The sequence below is a fragment of the Panicum hallii genome, chromosome 3 (assembly GCF_002211085.1).
Source record: "Panicum hallii strain FIL2 chromosome 3, PHallii_v3.1, whole genome shotgun sequence".
Lineage (NCBI taxonomy): Eukaryota > Viridiplantae > Streptophyta > Magnoliopsida > Poales > Poaceae > Panicum > Panicum hallii.
This window is the reverse complement of record NC_038044.1, coordinates 7,812,552-7,840,484: the sequence shown is the minus strand read 5'-3', so window position 1 is coordinate 7,840,484 and position 27,933 is coordinate 7,812,552. Positions and strand designations below refer to the sequence as shown.

Here is a 27,933-nt window from a genome sequence, read left to right as displayed (position 1 = left end):
CCGTTTGGGAGCGCTCCGCGCGAGGGCGGAGCTGGAGCTGGAGCATGCGAAGCTACAAAACCGTTTTGTGGCTCCATCCATGCGCCGTGCGAAAGGACTCCAGCTCCCTCAACCGGGGGGCATGGGGGAGCTGAAGCGCTCCACCGATATGGGCGTTTGGTGCAGCTCCGGCACCAAACGGGCTCGTAGTGTGACACCGATAATGGGCCGTTCAAATACGAACGTAGACACATGTTATCCATCGTATAGTACAACTGTACGGGGTTTAATTTGAAGGCACACGATTGCAGATGCATACACAATGTCCATATCATCTTACGACGCCATCACCGTCGCCGAGCTGTGCCATTGGAGAGCACGTGCACAGCCTGCGACGCATGCAGGGAGGCGGGGAAGAGCCGCCGTGCCACCGCGGTAGGTGTCGACGTCGAGGACGAGGAGCGGCTCTTGGGCGACGGGGTTGGTGGTGAGGCTGTCAATGCTGCAGCTGGTGAGCGCTCCCTGGCAAACCTTCCTGCAGAGGCGGAGCCGAATGCCCTCCTCGCCGCCATCGGTTGCTGCTGCTGGTGCTCCGGTGTGGTTGGCTCCGACGATACACCAAGCCTCCTCGGCGACGGCCTGCGCATGCTTCTGTCCGGTGTCTGCAACCCAAGCAGCCGAAAAAGACAGTCTGAATATCAGGACAGTCATTTGACACAATGCAATGTAATGTAGTATTTACTAGATGTTCATCTGCAGTTATAAAACCCTGTTCCAAAACACAGGATCTGGTGATTCTGGTAGAGATTTTCTGCAAAATTCCGCAGAATCAAACAGAGCAAAAGGGCAGGTTGACTGTCTGATTAGAATGTAGGAATTTTATTGAACCAGTTCAATTCCCTTGTTCTAAATGAGGTCAAGTGAATTAGTACTCGATAAAACAGGCCTAACCTCTAATTTTGGTGACAACCCTTTCAGGAGCGCCAGCTTCCTCTCGAATGAGTTACCTACCATCTGCATGTACAAGAACACAAACCAGACGAGTTAGTCAATGTCTCAATGAGTTCATGCACTGGTAAACTGGAGAGCTGTGCTCTATGATATTCCACAATGTTTGTGGCTATGTGCCCAGAACTTACAGATGATTGCTTTGAACTGTCCCACTTGAAGAAGTCGGTAAAAAATGCTGGCTCATCCCCTTCCGTGATAATATACACCGTTGTCTCAATCGATCTTCTGTCGTGAAGAATGCCATCCTGAAGGAACATCTGCAGAAATGTAGAAACAAACAGAAAACTGAGATTCCACAGGCAGGGTATTGTGCTTGAATGCAAAATAAATCAAATTCTGAACCGCTACTAACCTTGCCAATATTGAGTGCTTGCTCCTTGGATGTAACATCTGAGTGGAGTCCAACCCAAACGTAGATTTCACTGTTGCAGTCCAGTACCAATGTCTCTTCAGTTGCCAGGTCATCCTGACAGAAGCTGAATACCTCCTTGACCTTGAAGATACGAACAAAAAGAAATTACTTGACATTTTCTTTGGATTCTGCAAGCTACTAGTTAGCTGTATGTTTCAGCGACTCAAGTGTTTGTTTCAGGTAGCACTCACCTTGAGCAAACCTGCAGAGAGATCATACAGGCTTAGAGACGCAACTATACAAGTATAAAACAATACTGTCTAAAACATATTATATGATATGTGCAAACCTTGTTCAAATCTGCAAGAATACAGATGTGGATCTGCAGGCCAACCCTTGACACGTTTTTCTTTGGAGTATTCTGATCGTCCACATAACGCTTTCCAGAAGTCATCCGGTTCAGAGCCTTCTCTGACTAGCAGGGACTGTTTGAATGGCTGCAGAAATAATGCTAGTATAGTTCAAAAGAGGATATACTACATAATTTTCAATATTCATCACAATGAGAAGAACAGAAAGGATTTGCTCGTAGTATTCTCCTTACACACAACTTGTTCATCATCCTGTCAAGCATATTATGGTCGCTTGGCGAAGAGAGGCTTCCTAACCAGGTAAAGAAAGAACCGCCATCTTGCAAAATATAACAGTGCGAAGAATTAAGTGAACTCGCAACCTGCAGTTTAATCATGCAATCCATGCACAGGAAAAAGATTTAGAGCAGCACCAAAGCAATATATGTACGATTCAGGCTATGAAGCTAATGCTCCTTATTTTTGTCAAACTCACCAGATCAACTTGAATGGTTTGCACACAATCATGTCTGAGTGCTTGAACACGGAATAGGGCGACCTCATCCTTCTGAGGACATCCATTTCTATCACTTTTCTGTACGACATGATTCTTATATGCAGCACTCCTGCCCCCCTAGAATGGAAACGAGATAACAAACACAAATATTAATAGCCAAACTATGCATCCACTTCACTTCTTACATTATACTCAAGTACTTGGAATGCAGAACAAAAACTTATGCATGTCTGTGTGTACCATGGTACCTTGAATATGATCAGCGACTTGAAGATTGAGAAGAACAATTCTGGTTCTCTGCTGTCAAACACTTGTGCCTGCGATTACATTTTGCAAATGAAGTGACAATGCTGTGAAGGGAAGTGTGGTGACATGTGAAATTTTTCAGTGGTGTAGGGCTGAAGCAGCTGACCACAACTGGATGCCCTTTGACTGAATTGGCCAGGCTAGACATCAGTGATGCTGTGGCCACACTATCTTCCTGCAGGTAATGCACAGGCTAAGTTAAGAAACTTGCAAAACACTGAAAAATTGCACATGTATGTGCAAACAGAGCCAAGCAATAGCTCTAGACCATACAGCTACTAACAAGGTTGCTAACAGCCTTTCCTCTGATATATGAATAGGTTCCTTGCACAGAATTACAAAGAACGTACCTTTACACTGTTCTTACCATACCAAGCTAAGAACAAATGGTATTCTTTTCCATCTTCAACATAGCTGTACTGTACAATATAACAGTCTCCGGTGTACAGCTTCTCCTGCTCCTCAGTGCTAAGGAGGGTTGTACAACCACAGTCCACCAGCCAAACCTGCAATGCATTTTATTCGTTTTAAGATGCTGCAGACAGCTGTATATATATCAACACATAGGCAGAGAATTTTACTTTCAGAGTGCCATTACAACTGATGAGCTGCTGAGGTCTATCCTCTGGAATTTCTGTGACATCGTAGCCCTGATGCTTGAAAATAGCTGCACAATGATTCGGCATAAGACCTTGTCAAGGTTTCTACCAAGTTCTAGATGGAATCAGTTTATGGATAAAATCACCGTGGTCCTGGTCCTCACACCTGCCACTTTCTCTCGCCCAGCATCATATAACTTCATCTCAACAATTTTGGGCCAATGCTGAAAATGAAGCTTAAAGTCGACAGTTTCGTGACCTTCTGTCATTATAACTGCACGAACGTTCGATGATCTGCCTTGGGAATGCACATAATCCTAACCAAAATTAAATAGAAATTGGTTTCAGATCTACACAAGTATGTGTGCTGAATAACAGAAAGGAAAGTTATCATATTCCATATGGCTCACTTCTAAGGCAGTAACAGACGTTTTCCTCTCTGAAACCAGTGTTGTCATCCCCATCCATAGGAATATTTCAGTGCCGCAGTCCAGTATATAACTTCTGTCTGAGTTTAGTATTTCTCTATCCAACAAATGTGCCTCCATGGGAACAAGGATTCTCTTGTTAATCCTGCAGGCAGCAAAACGTGCCAAATGTATCACTACCTGCAACTGAAGACTAGTTATGTCTGAAATAAGCAAGGCTACTCACCAAAAAAGTTTCTCTGCTGGCATATTCATCGACTCCTCCCTGACTGCTTCTGGTAAGTCGCGAGGTATAGGCGCATAACCTCCAAATAGGTTCCAAAATTCGCCAGCATCAGAGTCACCAACAAGCTTCCCATCCTCTGCAATCATTGACAAGTAAAAAGAACAGGAGTTATCACCTTTCCACCCACTCTTATGCAAGAAGCAACTGTATATAGCTCTACCTATCGCTGCAATTTCACATCTGCCAGAGTGTCGGTTTTCCTTCAGATGTCTAACAACATCCAATGCTTTAGCCCTTGTCTGCACACTTGAGTTACAGCCACTAAAAATAAAGATCTTTGACGCCGTGTCCACTATAAACACCCCTTTGTGATCGAGAGAGGAGCGTGAAAATGCCACCTGAGACAGCATCAGAAACGCAGCAGGTTGTCTTACATAAGCATTCATCAGAAACTGAGAAATGGAGGGAAATCATGAGATAGCAGCCCTTCTTACTTCAGTGACACGAGCAACATGCTCTCCTTCACACCTAAACATCGTTGTCTGGCTGGATTTACTCCTGGATCCTTCCATGTGTGAAGGGGGGTGGGAGTGTACCGGGATAATGCACGGTCTGAAGTACGACAAGAACTTGTCAGATTCTTCACCCTGTGTTTCCCTGTACTGGACCGTGTTGGAGCCCAGTACCGCATCCAACTCAACAGCCTTGTCTGAGGCCAGGAGACAATCTTCCTAGGTGACCACAACCACAATATGCAGAGCAGAGGACACAAACGAAGCCATAAGCAAAAAAGCCACATCCAAGCAATAATCATGATTTGAGGGACCATTGTGGAATGTGGATGCAGCAGAGCAGAGATCACACCTCTTTCGCCTCCTCCCCAACCCAGTAATGGACGTCATGGCGGCGAACCCCGGTTTTCAGCTCAGTTGTCTGAGAAATTGCAGAACGCGTGAAATCAAGCAGAGTAAATTGAGTATGAGGTGCATAATTTCACATCACACCTGGTGAGGACAATTGGTGGGGAGATGCTTACATTCAGAATGATGTAGCAATTCCTGGCGTAGAACTTGCCGTGCTGGGATTTTGCAAGTGGGACCAGACTGCTCCCCACAATGCACCAAATGTCCAACCCTCTGGAATCAGAGATTCAGAGCAACAATTTTTGCAGCAATGTGGCAGAAATTGAATGGTCAGATACAAAGTAATATCAGCATAATCCCAGATTCATTTTACAACTATATAAGCAACCATACTTTTTTCCTCATCTCCATTGTCTTAAAAAAAAGCAACCATATTTCTTAACAAAAAGGGGAAACCATGCTGAGAAAAGCATAGTAAATTTGCAGTTGCATTATTGTTTGGGGCCCTTGTTGATTGCTAAGCAAAAGTCATCATCTCTTAAGGAAAAAGAGAATAAATAAAGGCAGTAATAGAATGTGTGAGGCATATTCAAGTGCAGCAGACCAAATCTGGATTTCTGTCCTAGAGAACAATACAACCGAACAGCGAACAGGACAGCGAAAAACCGAAAGGACAAGAAAGGAAGCTAGAGAGATGGGGGAGGGTGGAGAGAGCAGGAGGGGACGCACGGCTTGTCGCCGACGCCGAGGAACGCGTCGTCGACGCCCTTCATGGCCGCCACAGCGGGCGGCGGCGCTGGAACGGGTGCAGCTGCACTGTAGCAGGAGCTCGCCGGCAATGGGAGCTCACTCCACTCGCGGCTGCGGCGCTAGTGCTGCTCAGCTCAGCTTACCGAGTTTTCCTTTATTGCTGATAAAAACTGGCGAGCTACTACTAACTTTTATCCGAGAACTCTTTAGGGGGAGAAAATGGCGAGCTAACCGAGAAAGGGAAAGGCGAGCAGGCGGCTGGTAAATTGCTGGTAGAACAAGCTCTTCACTGCACTGGCCGACTGGCCCCCTTCAGAGTTCAGAGAGCAGAGGAGAGGAGGAAGGTGGAGGGGAAAGGCGAGGACCCGGGCCCCACCACCCAACGAGCTCACCTCTCTCATTGAGTACTAGAGGACAGAAAGGCCCTTGCTTTGCATTCAAGTCTTGAGCGTGCTGGCTTTTAATACTGTGTGTGTGGTGTGTGCCCTTTGACTCGTGTCGCCGACGAGCCAACCGATGTCCGTACGACACGCGCCGCCGCTCCATTGGCGGGGGGAAGGTCTCGTGTTGCCGTCGCCATGCACCACGCGGCTACCGAAACAAAACTTTTTTTTTAGCAGCTAGCGCGCCTACAAAAACTCGGGACAAAATTCGAACCGTGTTCGTCAGAATGCGAGTTCGGATCGTTCCGTTTCAGAAAAGATTGTCCGTTGGAAAGGATACCATAGCGAAGAATGAAGGGGCATAGGCGTACACACTTTGGTCGCTCGAAGCATCTCGTTCGAGCTAGGACACGTCAAACGATTTCGTTTGCATTTGCTTCTGCTAGCGGAGCTACTGTAGTACGACCACAATTTGGATTCTGAATTGTTGTACTCTAAAGGTGGTACTTGTGCGTATAGCAGTACTCCTTGCATCCTCGAGGCTGAAGTATTTTTGCTATAAAGCGTTAGTTAGCTCCAAATCACTGAAGAATCAGTATCAAGTAGAAAGAAAAATAAACAAGACTTTGCACCAAGATAACTGAATAGTCTAACAAAATTATAGAAGTTTCTCTAAAAAAATATGTATAAAGGTCTAACATGCTATTAACAAAGAAAAAGAAAAAGATGGAGAGAATGAACAAAAGGAGGTTATATTAGTCCTCCACATAATAACACCGCAAACCGCTAGATCAAACTCTATTTGCTCACAATGTACTCTGTTGTCACTAAAGTCTATATATCACCCACTCTCACTATCCCACTACCTACCCCTTCTAACCTTCTACATTCTGTCGCTCACCTCTTGCAACCCACCCTCCTTCCCTACTTTCTAGCGAGCATTATTTATTTACACGGTCGTCTAGTTCATTTACACATCATGTAAACGTTACACGGTGGCTAGCCGTATCTATTTAATCATCTGTTTAGTCTGTATTAGTGACTATTTAACCTATTTAAAAATGTCTTGATCCAAATAGTAAAGAGCTAAACAATAGTTGACCGAGTCTTTAACGTTTAGCGTTTATGATAGCATGCTAGCAAGTGGTCACCTGGTGCTCACTTTCGACCACTATATATCGTTTGAACTTTACATCGTCATAAAAAATTATCAGAGAACCAAAAATTACGAGTTCTCTTTTAATAACGGGAAAATGATATACTTTTTTGAGAGGGAAAATGTAAGGAAAAAATGATATACTTAGTGAAACTGGAAAATTTGAAACATTCCAAACATTGTATTGAAGCAATGAACAAATTTGAGGAAGTTTGTTTAACTGCCCTGTGAACTGTGATTCCATTGGCTCATGTAGTAAAAGAGAACTATCTATTTTATATTTGTAGGGAGTAAGAGAGAGCCTTTCTTTTTGCGAGTAACAAAAAAGAACTATTTAAAGAAACACTACCAGCAAGCAGTGACGACTAGAGCAAACCTAGCTAGAATTAAAGCCCAAATAAACTTTGACCCAGACAAAATTATTCACCGACACTTGGGCCAGTCTCAGTGTATAGTTTCAGGACACAGTTTACTGGGAACTAGATAACTGTGACAGATGAGTTTCATAGTGATGAAATCCCATAAAAAATCCCTCCTCTCTTCTTACCGTATTAGCAAAGTTGATAATGTGGCATAGAATTTAATGTTATAAAACTCTACATGAAACCCCAATTGAGACTCTGCATGTCTGCGAGACGATCGATCTGCTTGGTTACGATGAATTGATCGAGATAACAACATTGACGTGAACAGCAGCCTCGTCGTGTCCACGAACACTCTTAGGGACGAAGAACTGGAAGGAGGTGCTGGGATCCGGCAGCGCGTCCGAGGGATCCATGGATGGGACCTCGAACCGGGATACCAGGCAGTGCTCGCGTAGGATGCCCTTGTAGCGCCAGTAGTGGAGCTCGAGCTCGCATTTCGCGCCACTCGCCGCCGGCGCCGCCGCCGACGAGCTGCCCGTGGAGGCCACCTGAGGGAGGACCTGTACCGCGGAGATGGCGCGGCCGAACGGCGTGCTCCCGTTCAGCAGGAGCAGGTGCTGAGCGCCGCCGCGGACGGCGGTGAGGAGGTTGAAGCCGTCGCGGAGGTCGACGCCGAAGGAGCAGCCGGCGATGGCCTCGGCGGTGCACGGCCAACCGTGCGCGGCGGCGGCGTGCTCGGCGAGCGCCGGCGCGGGGCCGACGAAGCCGCAGTCGCGGCCGGGGCAACGGCAGGGCGCGTGCGCGCACTCACGGGCGTGGCGTCCCCGGTCGTGGTACGCGGACCTGTCGGCGCAGCCGTGCGCGGCGTGCGGGCACGCGACGCGGACGGAGTCCACCATCTGCTCCATGGCGTGGCACCGCCGCCAGCTTGTCGCGGCACGGCGAGCACACCACGTGCCCCACGTCGCACTGCATGCTTGCGTAGCAAATAATGTTTAGGTCAGATGGATGAATTAATCAAGAGTTCAAGATCCACCAAGGATCCAAGGTCCATGGCGAAGATCGATGGATCCGACGAGTTCAAGAACAGAATTAGGGGAAGAAAATCTAGTAATCTCGTTGATGCATGGATCAGATTTCAGAGACGTGCATGTACCTGGAAGATGGGAGGCTTCAACGGGAGGAAGCAGATGCCGCAGTCGAGCGCATGGGTGCGGTCCACCGTCATTTCCCCGACGACGACGACCGATGAGCTCTCCGAGCGCAACGACGGTGCGGGCGATGACGGCGGCGGCGGCGCCGCGAGGTCCCCAGCAACAGCGACGGCGTCGTCCACGCCATGTGCCTGCGGCGCCTCTTCTTCTTCTTGTTGTTCTTCTCCTACCTGCTGCTCGTCCTCCACGCCATTATCACCATCGGATTCATCACTTCGCTGCTGCTCCTCCTCGTGCGGCTGCGGCAGCTCTTCTTCGTCGTCTTCTTGAAGATCATGTGCCTGCTGTTCATCTTCCTCAGATCCATCCGAGAACTCCTGTTCTCTCTCGCTTTCACTCCGGTCCTCATCCTCCTGCTCATCTTTCTCTCCACCGTAACCATCAGATCCATCGGAGAACTCCTGTTCCCTCTCGCTTCCGTTTCGCTGCTACTGCTCCTCCTCGTCGTCGTGGTTCTCATCGTCCTGACCGTCCGAACCGGGCTCCTCTCCGATCACATCCTCGTCATATCGCGGCTCCGGCGAAGGGAGCGGCGACGTCGGGGAGTACGACGGGGAAGTCGGGGAGTACGACGGTGAAGTCGGAGAGTACGACGGGGAAGTCGGCGAGTACGACGGTGACGATTGGACTGGAGACAGCGACGAGTATTGTTGGGCCACACTCTTGGGCTCTTGGCCCACGTAGCCACCCATTAATGTACCCATTTGCAGTCCAAATATGAAATACTCCCAGGCATTTAAGCTGGTGCCATTAGAAAGGAGTATTCTACTTCAAATTTGAAAATGTTTTATGCGTAACTGCCCTGTTTCGGTCTAACTTTCTAGTATGGCACGTTTGATTTCGCAAAAAAAAAGAGAGAAAAGAATGGCACATTTGATCACGCCTTAGCACAGATCAGTCTCAACAAATGCAATCAGACTACTCCAGGGAAATGTTTTTTTATATGGAATCGTCAGGGTTCACTGAAGTGAAATTCAAATTTTAAGACGATTAATTGGTGCGAACTGAAATTGGACTTCAAACATCAACCTTATCATCACATGTTTTAGCTTTTAACCAAAACACCATGTGATCTGTTCCGCAATTAGAACTTAACCATACAAGTTTTAGCTTTAAATTGAGTCACATGATGGACATAATTCAGTTAAACACCCCCGCGGTGAACCCTAAATAAAACCAAAATGATCATAGTTCAACCATGAAGCCAGGAATCATGGCGGCAGCAAAAGTTAGAATGTATTGACTGTTACTTCCCTTTAAACTCTGCACTTCAGTATAATAACAAATAATCTAAAATATCAAATGAAACGCTTGCAACAACAAATCAGTTAGCATACCTTTTTATGTGCCAAAACTAGGTAGTTCCAAACATAATGATGATTATATATATTTGGGGAATTTATTAGTATGTATTCTAAAAGTTCTTCACAAGAGAACCAAGAGAGTGTAGTAAAAGAGTCTGTCAAGCTAGGTACCGACCGGTTTCAAAAATGCATTATAATTCATCCATAGATGGAGAGTACCATAGTCAAACTTAACTAAACTGAGAAATTAGCACATCGTAATAAATACTCCATATGACTAAATTGCGGATGGTCTACTGGACGGTTGTTCGAGTGATAACAACTTTGACCTTGATAAACTCTTCGTCATCTCTGCAGGCAGATCTCGGCACGATGAACAGGAAGCACTCACTGGGATTGGGCAGCCCATTCGAGAGATCTGTGCAGGCCACCTTGAATTCCGATGACTGGTGATGCGTGCTGCACATGCCAAAGCTCCTGTAGCACCCATAGGTAAGCCTGAGCACGGCGCCCGCTCCATGTTCAGCAGGAACAGGTGCTGTTTCGTGGTGACTTGGTTCGTAACAGCACGGACAGCGGTGATGAAATTGAAACCATCACGGAGTTCAATGCCGAAGCCAACACCAGCCTCAACCTCGGTTGTGCAGGGCCATCTGTGCACGGCGGCGAAATGGAGCCAACAAAGCCGCAGGCCTGGCCAGGGCAGCGGCACGGCATGTGGGGGCACACCCGGGCGGTGGCCTTCACGGTTGTGATACACCGGCCTATCGGTGCAGCCATGGCCAGCGTGCGGGCACGGAACACGGATGGAGTCCACCAGCTGCTCCATGGCATGGCACCTGTGGTAGCCACCGGGGGTCCGGGCACGGCACACATGGCAGCTGCTCGGCACCCCCAGCTTGTCATGGCATGAAGAGCACACCACATGGCCGACGTTGCACTACATATATGCATGTACATATTTAGCTCAATGAATTATTAACCTAACGCAGATCTGAGTTTAAGATGAAAAGAGAAAGATAAATATGACATGGATGGATCGAAGCATGAGCTGAGAGGTGGGGGTGTACCTGGAAGATGGGAGGCTTCAGCGGTAGGAAGCAGATGCCACAATCAAGGGCACTGGAGTTCACCGTCACATCCCTGACCACTGAGCTTTCTGAGCACGATGATGATGACAGCAGTGGAGGCACTGGAGCAGGTGCAGTGGAGTCTCGAGCGACAGTGCATGGAAAATTAATGGGCCTGTCGTCATCGTCGTTATTGTCAATCACCACCACCACCCGTGGTTGCGGCGGTTGATCTTCTTCTCCTCCTCCGCCTCCTTGCTGTGATTGCTGTTCATTGTGCTGATCCTCTGCAATATCGTCACCATCAGATCCATCCGAGGACTCATATTCGCCTTCGCTTTCGGAACACCCGTCGTCCCCATGGTCGAGATGATTAGGCGCGCGCGGAGTTCGAGCGGTCCATGTGCGTCGCCGACGTCCGCACCACCGTCGACGTGCTGTGGCAGGACGGCACGCGGCAGCGCGGCGTGCCCTCGGCGTCGCTGGAGCCATTCGCGGCGATCAAAGACCACGACTTCTTCCCGGGAGAGCGTGTCGTTGCCGATGCCGGCTCCCATGGCGACGAAGCAGACAACGTCGACGGCGGCGAGGCGTGCGTACGTCGTGAGGAGCCACGACTGCTGTGACCACACCGTGCGCGTGTCGTGGCTCAAGCCTTGGTCGTCTCCGGGGCCGGGCGAGGAGCCCGCCAGCTGCGAGATCGAGTGCGATGAAACCGTGAGCGCATACGATCTGAGGACGGATTGCGATATTTTCTACGGATGTGCTGTCGTACGCCTCCCGTCGCCGCCGGGGATCATCAGCCGGCGGCGGCAGTGGCGACGGTGGTGCACCGGCACAGGACGGCAAGGGAGTTGCTGCCCCCGCCACCGCCGCCATTGCCGATGATATTTCATGGGTTGGACATGTTAGTGATCTATGTGACGATGGACACGTCCAAGTCAGATGGTTCGATGGCAACACGTCCAAGGTATCACCATATCTCCCAATTAACCAAAAAAAAATTACTCTAGCAACAAAGGAAACTCTGTTTCAAATTGCTAAAATTATATACGTTCTTATATCAGATTTAAAGTTGTTATTCAATCCTTGGATGTTGAATCTGGGATGTTGTTACACTGTTCCATTATACAAAAACTAAAAACTGAAACGGCCTATTCTGGAGTCTGAACAAAATCCAAACTACGCTTAACTCACTCCAAAATTGCTTTCAAATTTGATATCTGTCAACTTCAGGTTCTGCCTCTCGAAAGAGAGGAATAAAACATTTTGCTTAACTGTCATCCGATGGCAAAGTGTCGACGAACTCTATGACGAACTGAATCAGCAACGGCTCAATTGGGAAAAGGCACAAGGGAAGGGGGATCAAGAACTTGCCGCCACCGATGGCGGCGCCACTACTACTGTTCTCATTGAGCGCCAAAGTGACGGGGAAGGAGACCACGATTCTGCTGATGGAATCGAAGGACAAGACGACGATGGAGGCGGTGGCGGTGACTCTGCTGAGGAGGTAAAGGTGGCTGTTGATGCTGCCGGTGCCGGTGCCGAGGACCTGCTTCGCTTCCTACAGTTCGACGTCGTGCAAAGCCCTTCGGATCACCATTACCTAAGTGATATGGAGCAGGTGCGTGGTTAATTTGATACTTTTTCTATGAAACATAATATAGAGCCTAGCGCTCACATATATACATGCACGCCCACCACTGTAAATAATGCACACGATACGCAGACCCTATCTTCATGAACATATGTTATTTGGCAAATTAACAGTGATGCAGTCATGTTCATTCATACTTTATGCAGGATGCTGATTTTTGAAAACTAGGTAGCTACTACTACATCTAGTTAGAATAGTGCCTTGGTTTAAAACTCATCAAAATGCAATCCGACAGTTACAATTTACTGCAATATGTTTGACACAAATTTATAAAAGTGGATGCAGATATCATGAAGAATATAATCTTCTCTGTGCATCTTATATGGATATCAAAACAAAAGGTTTAACTTCATAGCTATTTGGGGAGCATATATAACGGCTTGATTGATGTTTTCTTTGTTTTAAATCGATCAACTGCAGGGTGCTGCCGTCGGTAGAAAGTGGACAGGAGAGTGCAAAATGAGTGGAAAATTCTGCAGAACAACTTACCAGGTACAGTACAACATGATAGAAAAAATTTCTACCACGATTCCCACCTGCTTAGGTTTTTTTAGTACAAAAAAAAGTGGCCGGTGCATTAAGCTGGATACCTGCTACATATAGGAGAAGGTCCAAACTGAACTTTTCATGTGTATATTCAGAAACTATCTACGTTCGGGCATTCGAGGACCGCATGGACCTCCTCCGGGCGGCAATGGTGGGCGCCGCGGGGACGCCATACCAGGACGGCCTCTTCTTCTTCGACCTGCAGCTGCCGCCGTCGTACCCCGCGGCGCCACCCCAGGTGTGCTACCGCTCCTTCGGCCTCTGCGTGAACCCCAACTTGGACAAGTCCGGCACCGTGTGCCTGAGCCTGCTCGGCACCTTCGACGGCGAGGGCCCCGAGGTCCCTGGTCGCCGGCCAACTGCAGCGTCCTCCAGGTGGTCGTCTCCATCCAGGGCCTGGTGCTCACGGAGCAGCCCTACTTCAACGAGGCCGGCTACGAGGAGCTGCTCGGCACGCCCGCGGGCGCGCGCAACGCGCTCCCGCCCCCTACGCCGAGAACGCCTACCTCACGCTCCGGAGCATGCTGCAGCTGCTCCGGCGCCCACCGGCGGGGTTCGAGGCGCTCGTCGAGGGGCACTTCCGCCGCCGCGGGAGGCTCGTGCTCCGGGCCTGCGCGGCGTACATGCAGACAGGGTGCCCCGTCGGCTCGCTGGACGCCGAGGCGCGCGCCCCGCCGGAGCGGCGGTGCTCGAAGGTGTTCGGGCTCGCGCTCGCCAGCACCATGCCGCAGCTCGTCGAGGCGTTCGTCAACATCGGCGCCGAGGAGTGCGAGCAGTTCAGACAGCTTCGCCGTCCCGTCGCTGAGCACTTCCGGCCCTTGATCCGCAACCTTCTAGTAGCTCAGTAATTCGTACTAATTGGCTCTTGAATAACAGTAACATGGTTACAACTCACAAGTTTAATTAGGAATCAGAGTACTGCACTGCGATAATGGTTTCTTGTGATATGTTTTCGTTCTTGGAAACTAATCCTCCGTTCCAAAAAAAAAGAGTTCCCGGCTCCACGTACATGAGCCGCAGTGCCGCACGCACGAAAGGCTCACATGGGCCTCCATTACAGCTACGGCGCGGCCCACAAGCCACTCCCAAATCCCAGCTGTCGAGACGGCCCTCTCAAAAAAAAAACGCAGCTCTCGAGACGGCCTCTCACTTCCCGCCTTCTGCTTCTCTTGGCGCCTCCGCCGACGCCCAACAGAACCCCTCGCCTTGGGGTTTTCCTCCCCACTCGCCGCGGAAACCACAAGGACGGAGGACGGGAGGAGGGGGGAGAGAGAGAAATAGTAGCCAGCCACGGATGGCGGCGTCTGGGGATTCGCCTGCGGTCCAGGGGAGCCAGAAGCGGGCGAGGCCCCTCGCCGGCGGAGGAGGAGAGGCGGCTTCGAGGAGCGCCGCCTTCAACGATGAGATGACGGCGTCCTCCGGCCCGCCGTCGTCCGCGACGGTAGTCGATGGCGTGACGGTGGTGGACCCCGACGCCCTGGACTGCGTCATGTGCCGCCTCCCATTAAAGCCCCCCATCTTCCAGGTACGCGCGCGCTCTCACGGTCGTCTCACCCGTCTTTCGGATGCTCCTGGAGCTTCCCCTGCAAATCTACAGTAGCGTTTCTTCTAAAAGACAGATTTGTGTATGCGACTGGTTCGCATGTGCTCCTGAAAATAGTTCGTGGGTGGCCGTTTTAAAATGTCAGCCTCCAGTCAAATTAATTCACGAGAATCTAACATTTTGGAACAATCCCTTGGCCACCATCTGAAGAACCAACTTATTTTAAAGAATCAACCTTCTGTTCCATGATTTAGAGTCTCGCGGTCGACGGGGTAAGTAGACATATATTGTTTCCGAATTTCTGTCATTTGTTTATATTGCTTCTAATTGATTACTGTACGAGTGTCTATTACAAACCCTGCATTTCTGAGTTGTGCAAATTAATACCCAATTCTCTAGATTGTTCCAAGTTTTGTTTCCAATCTCTTAGCCATCACTTCATCCAGTCGCTCTGTCCTAAGGCATACTGTACCCATGTGATAAATCAATTGGTCTAGAGATAATTTCCCATATTTTCACTGTAATAAAAGTACTATGGTTCGCATTGTTTCCTAGGGAGGAGTTGTCACATAAAAAAGAAACCCATTTTTTTACCAGCAAATAGTATCTGGCACATATGGCATAGAGTGATTTATGTATGCGATTGGCTCGCATGACATTAGGAACCGTCCTATGATGATTATGAACTACTAAAAAACTGTTCATGGATTTACAACAATCTAACATTTTGCGCAATCCCTTGCTGGAAATTTCTACTCCAATCCCATGAACTTGTTTCAAAGAACCAGTCTTCTGTTTCCACAATTTAGAGTCTCGCACTGGATGCGGTACCTGAACATAATACTGTTTCCAAAACTGAGGCATTTGTTTACATTGCTTCTAATTTATTACGGTAAGTATGAGTTCATTACAAACTTTGTCCTGACCATTGTTTGACATCTAACCTGCTGTTTCTGCGTTGTATTTACTTGCAAGCCCTGTATTTCTGAGTTGTGCAAATTAACACCCAATTCTCTAAATTGTTCCAGGTTTTGTTTCCATTTTCTTAACCATCTGTTCACCAGTCTTGTACAAACACTACTAGAATCCTAACAATCTCCGAGCGTTCTTGTACAGTCGGTCATTACCTAATCCTGGGAAATAGCAATAGCCTACAGTTGACCGTCGGGAACTTCCCCTCGGCGACTCTTGGTCGGCCATTCGACCAATTGCCAAGGGTCTGTTGGCCACTTCGTTAGCGACGGTGAATGTCCGACAGTTCACCATCGGCGATGTGCTGACCACATTACGGAAGGAGATGGTCATCCATCCAGTGGCCGACGGGTGATTACTCTTGGCCCATGGCCATTTTAATTGAAATTATTTTCATTTCCCTCTTTATTCCAATATTCAACTAAAATTATATTTTATTCTGTCAATCCTAGTTCTGACGTTGCTTCATGTAAAGTTCTGCGAACATGCGACAAACAAATTGCATTCATATATTGTATTTTATCTTCATCATTTCATATTGGTCCAAAGTTTAAAGCAGAAATTAAAAGGAGTCAAATTAATGTTAGTTGTATAGCGTCTCGTATTAATTAGATTACACCTCACTGGAAAGCTGCATACATTGAACGAGAAAACAAAACAACGAAAGTTACATAGATTAACCTATCATACATTTTTCTCAGGGACTCAGGCCAGCTACAAAGTTCACATAAAAGGTTAAAAATGGTGAATCCATCTTTTGTCTTCTTCTTTCCAACCTCCTCCACGCATTGTCAGAAACCTTGACGCATAAAATCTATCAGAAAAAATCAAACAGATTAGAACCCCAGGATAAAAAATTGTTTGTAGTTGATATAATAATAAAGGATTTTAACTGGGAATACCTCTGGCGTGCAGTGATCTCTCTGGGAAGATGACGAATTCTGAAAAAGAATAAGCATAAGAACAGATTAGTTCAGAATGGATTGAGGATTTCAGGCTAAACATTAGTCTATTCCTATACCTGGATGGATGTAACACGCTGGCCATTAGGGGCAAGAGCTAGGACGGTTGTCAATAATGGTGCTCGTCATATCAGAGATGCCTGGTAGTCCTGATTTACTAACCTTTTGACGATCCCTCGCGACGCTGCGCGGCATGGCGTCCCCTTGCGACGGTGAGGACGACATCACAGCCGCCGACGGCTTAAGGCGGCGGCAATCGGCTCCTACGTGCAGGCATCTTGGTGGGCCGCTTCAGATTTCGCAAGAGTCGTCAGGATCTGCACGAACCTTCCATGGATGAGGGAAGAGAGGCTTTGACGCCAAGGGTTGGTATATGGACTCGATCATCCAATCATGAATGGTTGTGATATGGTTGGTTACCCGATCTTACGGTCTTGAGTGCTTTAATCACAACGTGGGAGGGACTCTAAAAAAATCGTGCGATGAAAAATCAAGAAAAGGTAAGCGATGACGGTTATCAAATATTCAATCCGCCTCATTTCTCTGGTTGACGTGTTTTGCCGATGGTGTTTCTTTAGACCCGTCGGCCACTTCCATAGGTTGCCTACTGTACCGAGAAAACTGTCACGTATTTCCATAGTTTGCCGACTGCCACAAGAATACAATCAGGCATTAGAATAACTGTTGGCCATTTGTATTATACCCGAAGGTGATTAGCTGCACTGTTGGGAATATAACAGCAGTTGGCCATTCCTAACATTACCAACCGGGGGTTGGTGAATTCTAGTAACTCTTGGGTAAAGTTAGGATTGTAGTAGTGAAACTACATAAAACTATAACACTTACATCATATCAATGGGGTATTGGCTGAAGTGTAAGCCCCCTGTGTAGCTTAATATCCTTAGAACTTGTAATTGAGCAACCTTGGACTCATTCTGACAATGCACCACAAACACCATTTCATCCAGTTTTTCTACCTTTCATCCATCTCCTATGGCATGCTGTACCCATGTGATAAATCAATTGATTTAGAGATAATTTCCCACATTATCACTGTAATAAAAGTACCATTCTCCATATTGTTTACTAGGGAGCAGTTGTCACGTAAAGAAGAAACCCATTTTATTACCAGCAAAATACATCATGGCATGGTATGCAACTGCATGCGACTTGCAGCGTAGAGATGAGGATTTACAAGGTATGAAATAACCATGTCAAATCATACCATTTAGATTGTTAACGAGACATGTTCTACACAATCTGGTGTAGACTTCACATCGATGCACATATGGCTCTGATAACCTTATGATGCAAATATTGCTTCATCGGCTCAAACTGAATCAAGGATTACGTAGATTAGAACTGGTGGAATTGCATGAATCTAAACTGATCAGATGGGTTAACACCCAGCTGTCTTAGTACGATTTGTTGCAAACCAGGAGAAGGGGCGAAGCCAGGCCAAAAGAGAACCGGGGTCTGAAGAGGATGGGGTCGTAATGAATCATTAACAACTAGATACAGTGATTTGCCACTGTTTTGTTTTTCAAAATTCATCGGGGTCAGCAGACCCCGATGACAAGCCTTGCTCCCCGCCCCTGGCCAGGAGCAGCATAACCGTGGCATAGGATAATTTCACATAGGGACACTCGCCATGAATTCCTTTTCAATTGGAGTTCTGGCGAGCTAATAATGAGCTATACTCTTGAGTCACAAAGAAGCACGTGGATTTCTGTTTTGCTTTAGTAGTTACCAATGATAGGATCTGTAGTATATATGACAAGCAAGCATATGTAGCTCTGTTTCTTAGCTTGGTATTCACTATTCATATTTTTTTGTAATCTCTCTAGTGTAGGTGTTTGAGCAATTTCTTATCTACATATCTAGTTGAGGAATTATACACATTTCTCGTATCCAATTTGAATGTGTTGAAGCTTAAATGGTTACAGGTGTGGGTTACCCGTGGTTTTACATGAATATAAATGATTTTTATAACATTGTCCCATTTTTCACTTATCTATTTTAATGTGCATTCTAATTGCATATGCGTGCAGTGCAAAGCAGGACATGTGAGGTGCTCATTGTGCCACGAGAAGCTTAAAGCCACCGGAAGCTGCCATATGTGTGGTGGTGTTGCCAACAGTTCTTACACACAGAGCCGCGCCACGGAGCGCGTGGTTGAGGCCATCCGCGTCCAGTGCCCAAATGCTGGTCGCGGCTGCACCACCAGGCCGGCCTACTATGACCAGGAGAGACACCGTCAGACATGTCTGCATGCGCCCTGCCGCTGTCCCATTGTGGGCTGCAACTTCGTCGGCTCGACAAAGGCCCTCCTGGACCACTTTGACGACTTCCACGGCTGGCCTTGCTTTGCCAGGTCAGGACTGGCCAGATGTGCAACTTATACCTCAAGGATGGCCTCAACACCGTCATCCTCCCTGATGAAAAGCAAGGCACCACCGCCCGCAGGCTGTGCCTGTTCCTGCTGGACGTGGTGCGCCAGCTGCTTGGCTGCACGATCTCCGTGCTCCTTATCCACCCACATGCTGCCGATGAGCACCAGGGTTCGTGCTCCATGAAGATGAAATGCGAGCTCACGCACTCATGGAACCTTTCATTGAGTTGCGGTGATCAGGTGGAGCATAGCCAGGAGTCCAAGTTCACCGCGACATGCACTGATCGATCCACTGGACTGCCCAACCCTGACGAGGACTTCCAGTTTGTTGTGCCTAATTCCGTTCTTGCAGACGATGACAAGGAGAACGCTATCAAGGTTGGGTTCCGTATTGCCAACAACTCATAGATCCCTTGAGGTTGAGGCCTTTACTACCTGAGCCATTTGATTTCAACTTCAGCTAAAATTCTGCTATAGGAATGTCATAGTCGGCAGGGCCTACTCTTGGAGCAAGGTGTCATCTAGGAGTTAAGGCTGCTTGGGAGGACGTTGGAAAGTTTGGTTGTAATTTGACTGGATTCTATCTATATAAAGAACCAATGTATTCTGAGTATTTGGGAACAAGTTAACTCCTCTATGTAATTGGAGGAGGTTTAGGCGAATGGAGGATTAAGCAGAGTTTGGGGTTTCCCCTCAGCCCTAAACTTCCCTCGCCTCACACCAATACGCATGGCACACAGTCATAAGTTTGTAGTTCCAAGTTCTTCCTTTTGAGTAAGCCCCTTGTTCTCAATCTGTCTTTGAGCAGAGTTTGGCGAGCCTGAGCTCAGTCCTGCTGGCAGGACGCAGTGGTGGCACGGCCAAATGCCTTGATCGGCGTCTTCCTGCAGGCGGGCGGTGGTGATGAGGAAGTTGAAGCCATTATGCGGAGGTTTTGTTAGGGCTGGGACGCCCATTGGACAGACCAGTGCGAATTGCTTCTAACACTGGCTGTGCAAATGAATTTCAGTAAGAGTCCTAGATATCTGTATTTGTTTACTGATTACATGGGGAAAATATGAAACAGGACACCTAGAAAAATAGAGGAAGTCATGAATCGGGACTATGTATGTTGCTTGCCTGCCAGACTCTTTCTAGGTGCCTGCTTCGAACAGACAGTAATTAACAAGCTAGAACACAAATGCAAAAGCAGAATTTTACAGTACAGTAGGAGTTGGAAGTGAAACCATATGAATTGAAAAGGTTAAATATTCCACGAGCTTGAGGTCAGCTTCGTATTTAATCATCATCACCCAGCAAACATTGTGGAAAATAGAATCGCAGATCATCCATCCTCCCGAAATGATCAGGTTTCAGTGATGCACTACCTTACTAGTGTGTTTAAGCTAGGTTACAGTGAAGTTTAACCTGCTGAGATCCTACTCATTTCTACCCAATTTCCAACACACTGCTGAGATCCTACTCATTTGTACCCTTTTTTTTTGAGGAATATATCTACCCAAAATTAAACAAAAGGACCATGATGTCGAAACAAGTTCGAGAAGAACTTGCGGATCGGACGGAGGCATTTTGATCGACTGATGGTCGTTTTTGGTGGCAAATCTGTAAAGAATGGAACCGGAGGAGCTTCCAAAATTTAGACACGGAACCATCGAGATCGAGAGCTGCCCATCCATTTGATGCGGGGTGGTATATATTGCTCGGTACGGATTGGCCTCCATGGCGTGGCACCTGATCGAGGAGGGCCCTTGGCGCCCGTTCCGACGCGGCCGGGGCGCTCCGGTGGCCTTGTTGAGCTTGTCGTGGCAGCAGCAGGTCGAGCACACCGCTGTCTACTCATGGCGTTGGGTAGAGTAATACTCCTAGTTCATGTTCCAGCAAGACCCAGAACAATCTTCCTAGCTCTTGAGCCTCCATCCTAGGCACTAGGACCTTAAACCTTGTTCTATCATTTGTAGATGCATACCAAGTCACTGATGAATTTTTGGTAGACGATATGATCATATGATGGTGCTGCAATGAACGGGTAATACATACTGGTCATCATCACTGATTAATCAAAGAAGATGCATGCCAGGGACGATCGGATGAATGGCCAATAAGCATACTGCGTACACACTAAAAGTCTGACATTCACATACATACCGTGTCAAAAACAGAGATGCTTAATTCAGAGCAACAAAACACATACTACTACGCTTTGCCATTTGCAGTTTGTTCGACCCTAGCATAGCAGGCACGTCCATAAACTGCTAAACCAGTGATGAGCTGTGAGCCGGTGACATGGACAAACAGAGCAGGTTCTAGTTTACATCACTACACACACCGGCCGGTGTACTTATAAATACCAACTCTGACCTCGATACCATCCCTGTCATAGGCTCCAATAACTGAGTTTGTCAGGACAAACTGGAAGCAGCCATCGGGGTTAGGCATCCCATCGGAGAGGTCCGTGCATGCTACTCTGAAGTTGGATTGCTGGTAATGGTCCCATACCTGATGACCTCCATGATGATTGTTGTCGTTGAAGTCCCAGGGCCGATAATATGTAAGCCTGCATTCCATTTGCTTTGAGGCCGCTGGTCCATCACCACCATTGGCGGCGGCGGCGGCATGAGGGTCAATGCAGAGCACAGAGATGGTGCGGCCAACCGGTTGCCGTGCCATAGTCAGCAGGAGCAGGCACTGAACGGTAGCGGTGGCGCCTTGCTTCATGTTGGCTGTGGGGCAATCAGCAAGGAGGAAGTCGAAGCCGTCATGGAGGTGGACAGCAAATTCGCCGTACTTTTCGGCCTCGAGGTTGGTGATGCACGGCCAGCTGTGCACCTCGCTGATGTGGTCCAGGAGCGCGCTAGTCGAGCCAAGAAAGCTGCATGCCTCACCAGGGCAGTGGCATGGCGCGTGCGGGCACGCCGAGCGGTGGCCTTCTCGATCATGGTAGGCCGGCCTCGCGGTGCAGCCATGGGCGGCGTGCGGGCATGGGACGCGGATGGACTCCACCAGTCGCTCCATGGCATGGCACAGGCGGTAGCTGCCGGTGGCGACACCACACACATGGTGGCACTTGCCCGTGGCCTTGAGCTTGCCCGGGTATTGAACTATTTGTTTCTGTTTAGAACTAAAATTACAGTAGTAATTTTGAGGCAAGAAGTCCATCTTTATTCATTGATCACTGTTATTTATACATGTATGAAGGGGTGGAGGGGTGGAGGAGATGTCTGTCCATCTTTATTCATTGATCACTGTTATTTATACATGTATGAAGGGGTGGAGGGGTGGAGGAGATGTCTGTTCAATGAAGATCGTGACCATTGATTAGGCAACCACCGTAATCAACATCTGTGCTTCTCTCCTATTCTACTCCTAATGATCAACTGATCATATACTGTAACACTCCCCCTTGAGCAGTTGTCCATCATGTATAATCTCTTAGAGATCCTGTGAAATAAAGGCTTGCAATAATATATATATATACTGCGTAAAACTCCAGAAAAACCCAGTGGGAAAATTTGGAGAAAATGAACAGTATATATTCTTAGTATCTCTATCGAAAAACCCGGAGGGAAAACAAGAGATAGACATTTACTTGCGTTGACATTGCCTCATTAAAAACCTAATATGAGAAAATTTATGTAGAAAAACTCATATAGGAAAAGAGTACAATGTGATGTGTATAAGAATAGTTAAATCAAAGAGATGCTCCCCCTGATGCAAGCAAATCTCTAAGTCGGCGCATACCAATGCCCTTAACACATTTGTTAAATGTAGAATAAGGTAGCGACTTAGTGAATAAGTCTGCGAGGTTATCATAAGACTTAGCTTGCATGACATTTATCTCACCACTTTGTTGGAGTTGGTGAGGGTAACATAGCTTAGGAGAGATATGCTTCGTAGCATCACTCTTGATATAACCTTGTTGCATCTGTGCAACACAAGCTGCATTATCTTCGTAGATAATGGTGGGTAACTCAATGGGTTGAATTCCACAAGATGATTGAATATGATTAATCACCCTTCTTAGCCATACACATTCACGTGAGGCTTCATATAGTGCAATGATCTCTGAGTGATTTGTGGACGTTGCTACCAGAGTCTGTTTAGAGGACTTCCATGACATAGCAGTTCCACTGTGTAGAAATACATATCCTGTTTGTGATCTTGCATTATGAGGATCTGAAAGATATCCTGCATCTGTATATCCCACGAGGCTAGGATCCTGATTTCTTTCGTAAAATAGACCAAGATCTGCCGTGCCTTGGAGATATTGGAGAATATTCTTAATCCCATTCCAATGGCGTTTAGTAGGAGCGGCACTGTGTCTAGCAAGTAGATTTACTGCAAATGCAATATCGGGTCTAGTATTGTTTGCTAGATACATAAGTGCTCCAATTGCACTGAGGTATGGGTATTTAGGACCTAAAACCTCTTCTCCATCTTCACGTGGTCGGAAAGGATCTTTATCCTTCTCAAGGGACCGAACGATCATTGGAGTTTTGGATGGATATGCATTGACCATATTGAATTTACTCAATACTTTCTAGACATATGCAGATTGGTGAACGAGAATTCCCGTTGGAAGGTGCTCAAGTTGCAAGCCCAAGCAAAATTTGGTTTTACCCAAATCCTTCATTTCAAATTCTATTTTTAGAAGATTACATGCTTCATCAATATCACGTTTATGACCAATGATATTTAAATCATCTACATAAACTGATATAATACAGAAGCCTGTAGAAGATTTCCTAATGAATACACACGGGCAATCATCACTGTTAGAATAACCCTTATCCATAAGGAATTCTTTAAGTCGGTTGTACCACATTCTCCTAGACTGTTTTAAGCCGTAGAGAGATTTGTTGAGTTTAACACAAAACAAGTTACGGTTTTTGCCATTATTCGGTACAGATATTCCATCAGGAACTTTCATGTAGATATCCGAATCTAATGACCCATAAAGATATGCGGTCACGACGTCCATCAATTGTCAAAATAGACGCTTTTGTACTGCCAATGATATTAAATATCGGAAAGTTATTCCATTCATAACGGGAGAGTATGTCTCATTGTAATCAATGCCGGGTCTTTGAGTAAATCCTTGCGCAACTAATCTCGCTTTATACCTCACAACCTCGTTATTTTCATTTCGTTTCCGAGTGAAAACCCATTTGAATCCAACAGGATGAACTTTATGAGGTATAGGTATCACTGAGGTGAATACCTGTCTTTTCGCTAGTGAGGATAATTCGGAGTCAATTGCTTTCTTCCATTTGTTCCAGTCCGAGCGTTGTTGACACTCTACCATGGATTTAGGATCTGGATCAGATAGGAGGTTATTGGCTATGATCGATGAGAAACATGCGTTGACGACCGTATTCTTACGATCATACAGTTCTCCAGAACTAGTATAATTAATGGAAATTTCTTGTACCCCGTGTAATTCTTCTTGATTCATAGGAAGAATGGGTTCAGGGTGTTCCGATGTGCCAGCAACATCTGAATCGTGCACTATAGTGCTGGTTTGTGGATGTATTGTATCCACTCGGTGTCCATCAACCGGAAGTTGACTTTCGTTTACTGATTTAGAGGATCGTGTGTTCCTCCCTTTCCTTTGTCGCTTATTAGAAGCATTATCCCGCTTAGCAGCCCTCCCCCTAATCGGTTGAGAAGGGGGTTAAATGGTTTTTCGAGGTACCTCCACTCGGCTGGGCGTATTGACAGCAGGATTCAAGGATTTTGTGACACCATTATAGTCAGTAAACGCATCAGGCAGATTGTTAGCAAAGTGTTGCAATTCTATAATTTTCTGAACTTGAAGTTCAGTTTCCTGAGTACGAGGGTCTGAGTATAGGATGGATTTGTCATCCCAATTGATTTCCTGGCATTCGTTAGGATACTTAAATTCTCCCCCTAATGCCGGGAAATGGTCTTCATTAAAGATGCAATCAGCGAACCGGGCTGTGAATAAATCACCGGTTAGGGGCTCTAGGTATTTGATTATCGATGGGGATTGGTATCCCACATAGATACCCAATTTCCTATGAGGTCCCATAGCTGTTCGTTGAGGCGGTGAAACAGGGGTATACACCGCACATCCAAATTTCCGAAGATGGGAAATACTTGGGGGGTTTCCTCGCACTAGGTGCAACGGTGAAGTGCTATGATATGCAGTTGGGCAAAGTTGAATGAGATCAGCAGCATGTAAAACTGCGTGACCCCAACCAGAAGTAGGTAAATTGCATTCATGAAGTAAAGGTCTTGCAATGAGTTTAATTCTCTTAATAAGAGATTCAGCTAAACCATTTTGAGTATGTACATAAGGTACTGAATGTTCAACGTGTATTCCTTGGGCCATACAATAATCATTGAATGCTCGAGAAGCAAATTCAGCCGCATTATCCAGGCGGATCTTCTGGATTTGATGTTCAGGATAAGATGCTTTCAATCGAATGACTTGCGTCATGATTTTAGCGAAGGCATGGTTGCGTGTGGATAAGAGACACACGTGTGACCATCGTGTAGATGCGTCAATCAAAACCATGAAATATCTGAACGGTCCAGACAATGGTTGTATGGGGCCACAAATGTCGCCTTGAATGCGTTCAAGGAACTTAAGTGGCTCAGCATGAATCTTAAGCGGAGATGGTTTTAAGATTAGCTTTCCCGTTGCACAAGATGTACATATAAAATCAGAAGGTTTAGGAAATTTAGCAGACTTTAAATCATGACCAATGCAATTACCTGTGATTTTCCGCATCATTCCTATTCCAGGATGGCCAAGGCGTGCATGCCAAGTCTTGAATGCGTCAACATTCTGAAAAATCACCTTGTACGTAACATGAGGTACAGGTTTTATGTATGTGTAGTACAATCCATACGGAAGCGAAAGTATTCTTTCCAGAATGTTAGAGCCATATTCAGAAGGTTTGGTAATGAGAAGAAATTCCTCATTATTTTCTATATGTGTAGAAATATGTAAACCACATTTCCGAATATCTCGGAAACTCAATAAGGTACGAGTTGAATCGGGATACAATAAAGCATCCTCAATTGTAACTTGTGTACCCATAGGGAGCGTAATAGTGGCTCGTCCAGAACCAACTATTGTTGCATCGCGTCAAGCGATTGTCAAAACATTTCCTGTTCTCTTAGTGAGAGTTTGGAAATATTTTGTTTCCCTAAGAATAGAGTTAGTGGTACAACTATCTACTAGGCACAATTCTTCCTCCATCGGATTGACTCCCGCAAATCTAGATAATTAAAGAATTATAAGAACTCAATTAATTATACATAGAATTACATACATAATAATACGATAGAGTATGAAGTGTACACACACTTATAGTCGATGTCTCGAGACTTATTACAATACATATGTCCCATACACACACAGAGATAATAGAGAGCTGATTTCTTATGGATCCTAGTTGAGGTCTCCAAAGACGTCATCCAAACTATAGTCGACGATGACGTTGTCTATGTCCATAGGCTCAGTGTAGGTCTGGAGTGGAAGGTTGGAAGTGCATGGTTCCTTTTGACTCATGCTTGGACTTCCAATATCAGCCTTCAAGTTGGATGGAGTGGCGAAGTGAGCTTCGTATTCCTGTCCTTCTGCAGCCTTGCCTTTGAGAGCTTGCTGGTACAGAGCCACTAAGTGGCGAGGAGTGCGACACTTGTTGGTGGGATGGTTGTAGCATCCACACTTCTTACACTTCTCATCCTTGGAAGTAGTAGTGTCTTTCCTCGGAGCCTTTGTGTTTTTCTTACCCTTACGCTTGTTGCGTCTGCGCTTCTTTGAATTATCAGAAAACTTGGAATGGTTTTTGAAGCCATTCCCTTTCTTCTCATCTTTCATAGCATGATGTATTTCAGGCATAGGGGCAGCCCCAACACGACGTTGCTTATGATTTTTCATCGTAAGCTCATCGTGCTTTTCTGCCTGAAGCAGATCATGTATGAGTTTAGAGTAAGTCTGATAATTGCGAGCACGGTATTGATGTTGCAAGACCCTATCAGATGGGAGCATAGTTTGGAGTGTCTTTTCAATCTTATTCGCATCTGAAGGTTCCTTGCCACAAAAACGCAAACGAGCACAGATTTTATGAATAGCATGGTTGTAATCACCTATGGACTTGTAGTCTTGGAGACGAATATGAGTCCAGTCATGATTCGCCTCAGGTAAGATTACAGCCTTCTGTTGCTCGTACCTGTCTTTAAGGGATAACCATAGTACATTTGGCTCTTCTTCCATCACGTATTCTGCTTTCAGATCAGGATGGAGGTGATGCCTGAGAATGTACAATGCGTTATACTTGTAGGCATCATGCAGTGGCTCAGTCCTCTCTGCAGGAGGTAGCAATGCACTCAGAATGTTCTTTGAGGCAAGGCTGATCTTGATATCCAGCGCCCAAGTAGGATAGTTATGTCCATCGAGAGCGAGTTCTTCAAACTCTTTGGCCATTGATCCTACACAAACAACCAGAGATTTTCTGTTTAGGAAATCATCATGCGTGTTGTAGTATGTGTAGTAGCACAACATATTGTATGCTTGCTCGTATTGAGTTGTAAGAAATAACCCAATTGAGATGAATAATATGCCATTTTGCATGAAATAACGATAATTTAAGATCTCAATTGCAAATAATGCAAGAGGTCAAAAATTGTCATGGCAAGGTTAATGATGCAGCTTATATAGTATTCAGAAAAATTAAGAACACATGGTAACTTAATTTTATGAATAATGTGGCATCAATTGTGTAAGGACTAAATAAATGTATATTCTTGCTCGTATTAAATCACTTGGATTTAATTAAGATGAACTAAATTTGTGAATATACATTTGAAGGAATGCAAAGAAAACATATGTCAATATATGGAGTATTGTAGAAAATATTCATTGACATATTTTCCAAGTTATAAAAACCTTGGAAAATTCCTAACACAAGATGCTACTTGAAAAGTCATAAGCTGAGGATTAAAATTAACATTTAA

At 46.2% G+C, this 27,933-nt stretch overlaps 4 protein-coding genes and 1 pseudogene across 7 annotated transcripts; 2 read left to right on the top strand and 3 right to left on the bottom strand.

Annotated features, from left to right (window-relative positions):
• Window positions 1–203: 203 nt before the first annotated feature.
• On the bottom strand, window positions 204–5,677 carry LOC112886335 (villin-1-like). Of its 3 annotated transcripts, XM_025952207.1 has the most exons (20): window positions 5,361–5,404; window positions 4,805–4,904; window positions 4,633–4,701; window positions 4,263–4,499; window positions 3,989–4,166; window positions 3,769–3,904; window positions 3,525–3,687; window positions 3,281–3,431; window positions 3,097–3,182; window positions 2,866–3,021; window positions 2,622–2,690; window positions 2,458–2,526; window positions 2,189–2,326; window positions 1,947–2,075; window positions 1,692–1,839; window positions 1,594–1,604; window positions 1,343–1,483; window positions 1,119–1,247; window positions 931–993; window positions 204–641 (listed from the first exon to the last, which is right to left on the bottom strand). In XM_025952207.1, the coding sequence occupies exons 1-20, from the start codon at window positions 5,402–5,404 to the stop codon at window positions 327–329; spliced, it is 2,532 nt and encodes an 843-aa protein (XP_025807992.1). In that variant the 3' UTR covers window positions 204–326. The 3 variants fall into 3 exon arrangements, with proteins under 3 accessions (XP_025807992.1, XP_025807991.1, XP_025807993.1); XM_025952206.1 differs by lacking the exon at window positions 1,594–1,604 and having other exon boundaries at window positions 1,343–1,488; window positions 1,686–1,839; window positions 5,361–5,677; XM_025952208.1 differs by lacking the exons at window positions 1,594–1,604; window positions 5,361–5,404 and having other exon boundaries at window positions 1,343–1,488; window positions 1,686–1,839; window positions 4,263–4,495; window positions 4,805–5,309.
• Window positions 5,678–7,572: 1,895 nt separating this feature from the next.
• Window positions 7,573–8,193, bottom strand: LOC112885110. The gene has a single exon (XM_025950784.1). It carries the CDS (start codon window positions 8,191–8,193, stop codon window positions 7,573–7,575), a length of 621 nt encoding a protein of 206 aa, XP_025806569.1.
• Window positions 8,194–11,274: 3,081 nt separating this feature from the next.
• Window positions 11,275–13,924, top strand: LOC112885109 (annotated as a pseudogene).
• A 372-nt stretch (window positions 13,925–14,296) lies between these two features.
• LOC112887184 (E3 ubiquitin-protein ligase SINA-like 10) lies at window positions 14,297–19,558 on the top strand. Of its 2 annotated transcripts, XM_025953293.1 has the most exons (3): window positions 14,297–14,601; window positions 18,605–18,818; window positions 18,928–19,558. In XM_025953293.1, the coding sequence occupies exons 1-3, from the start codon at window positions 14,371–14,373 to the stop codon at window positions 18,990–18,992; spliced, it is 510 nt and encodes a 169-aa protein (XP_025809078.1). In that variant the 5' UTR covers window positions 14,297–14,370; the 3' UTR covers window positions 18,993–19,558. The 2 variants fall into 2 exon arrangements, with proteins under 2 accessions (XP_025809078.1, XP_025809077.1); XM_025953292.1 differs by having other exon boundaries at window positions 18,605–19,558.
• A 1,703-nt stretch (window positions 19,559–21,261) lies between these two features.
• LOC112885108 (putative E3 ubiquitin-protein ligase SINA-like 6) lies at window positions 21,262–22,101 on the bottom strand. Its single transcript, XM_025950783.1, has one exon. It carries the CDS (start codon window positions 22,099–22,101, stop codon window positions 21,262–21,264), a length of 840 nt encoding a protein of 279 aa, XP_025806568.1.
• Window positions 22,102–27,933: the final 5,832 nt, after the last annotated feature.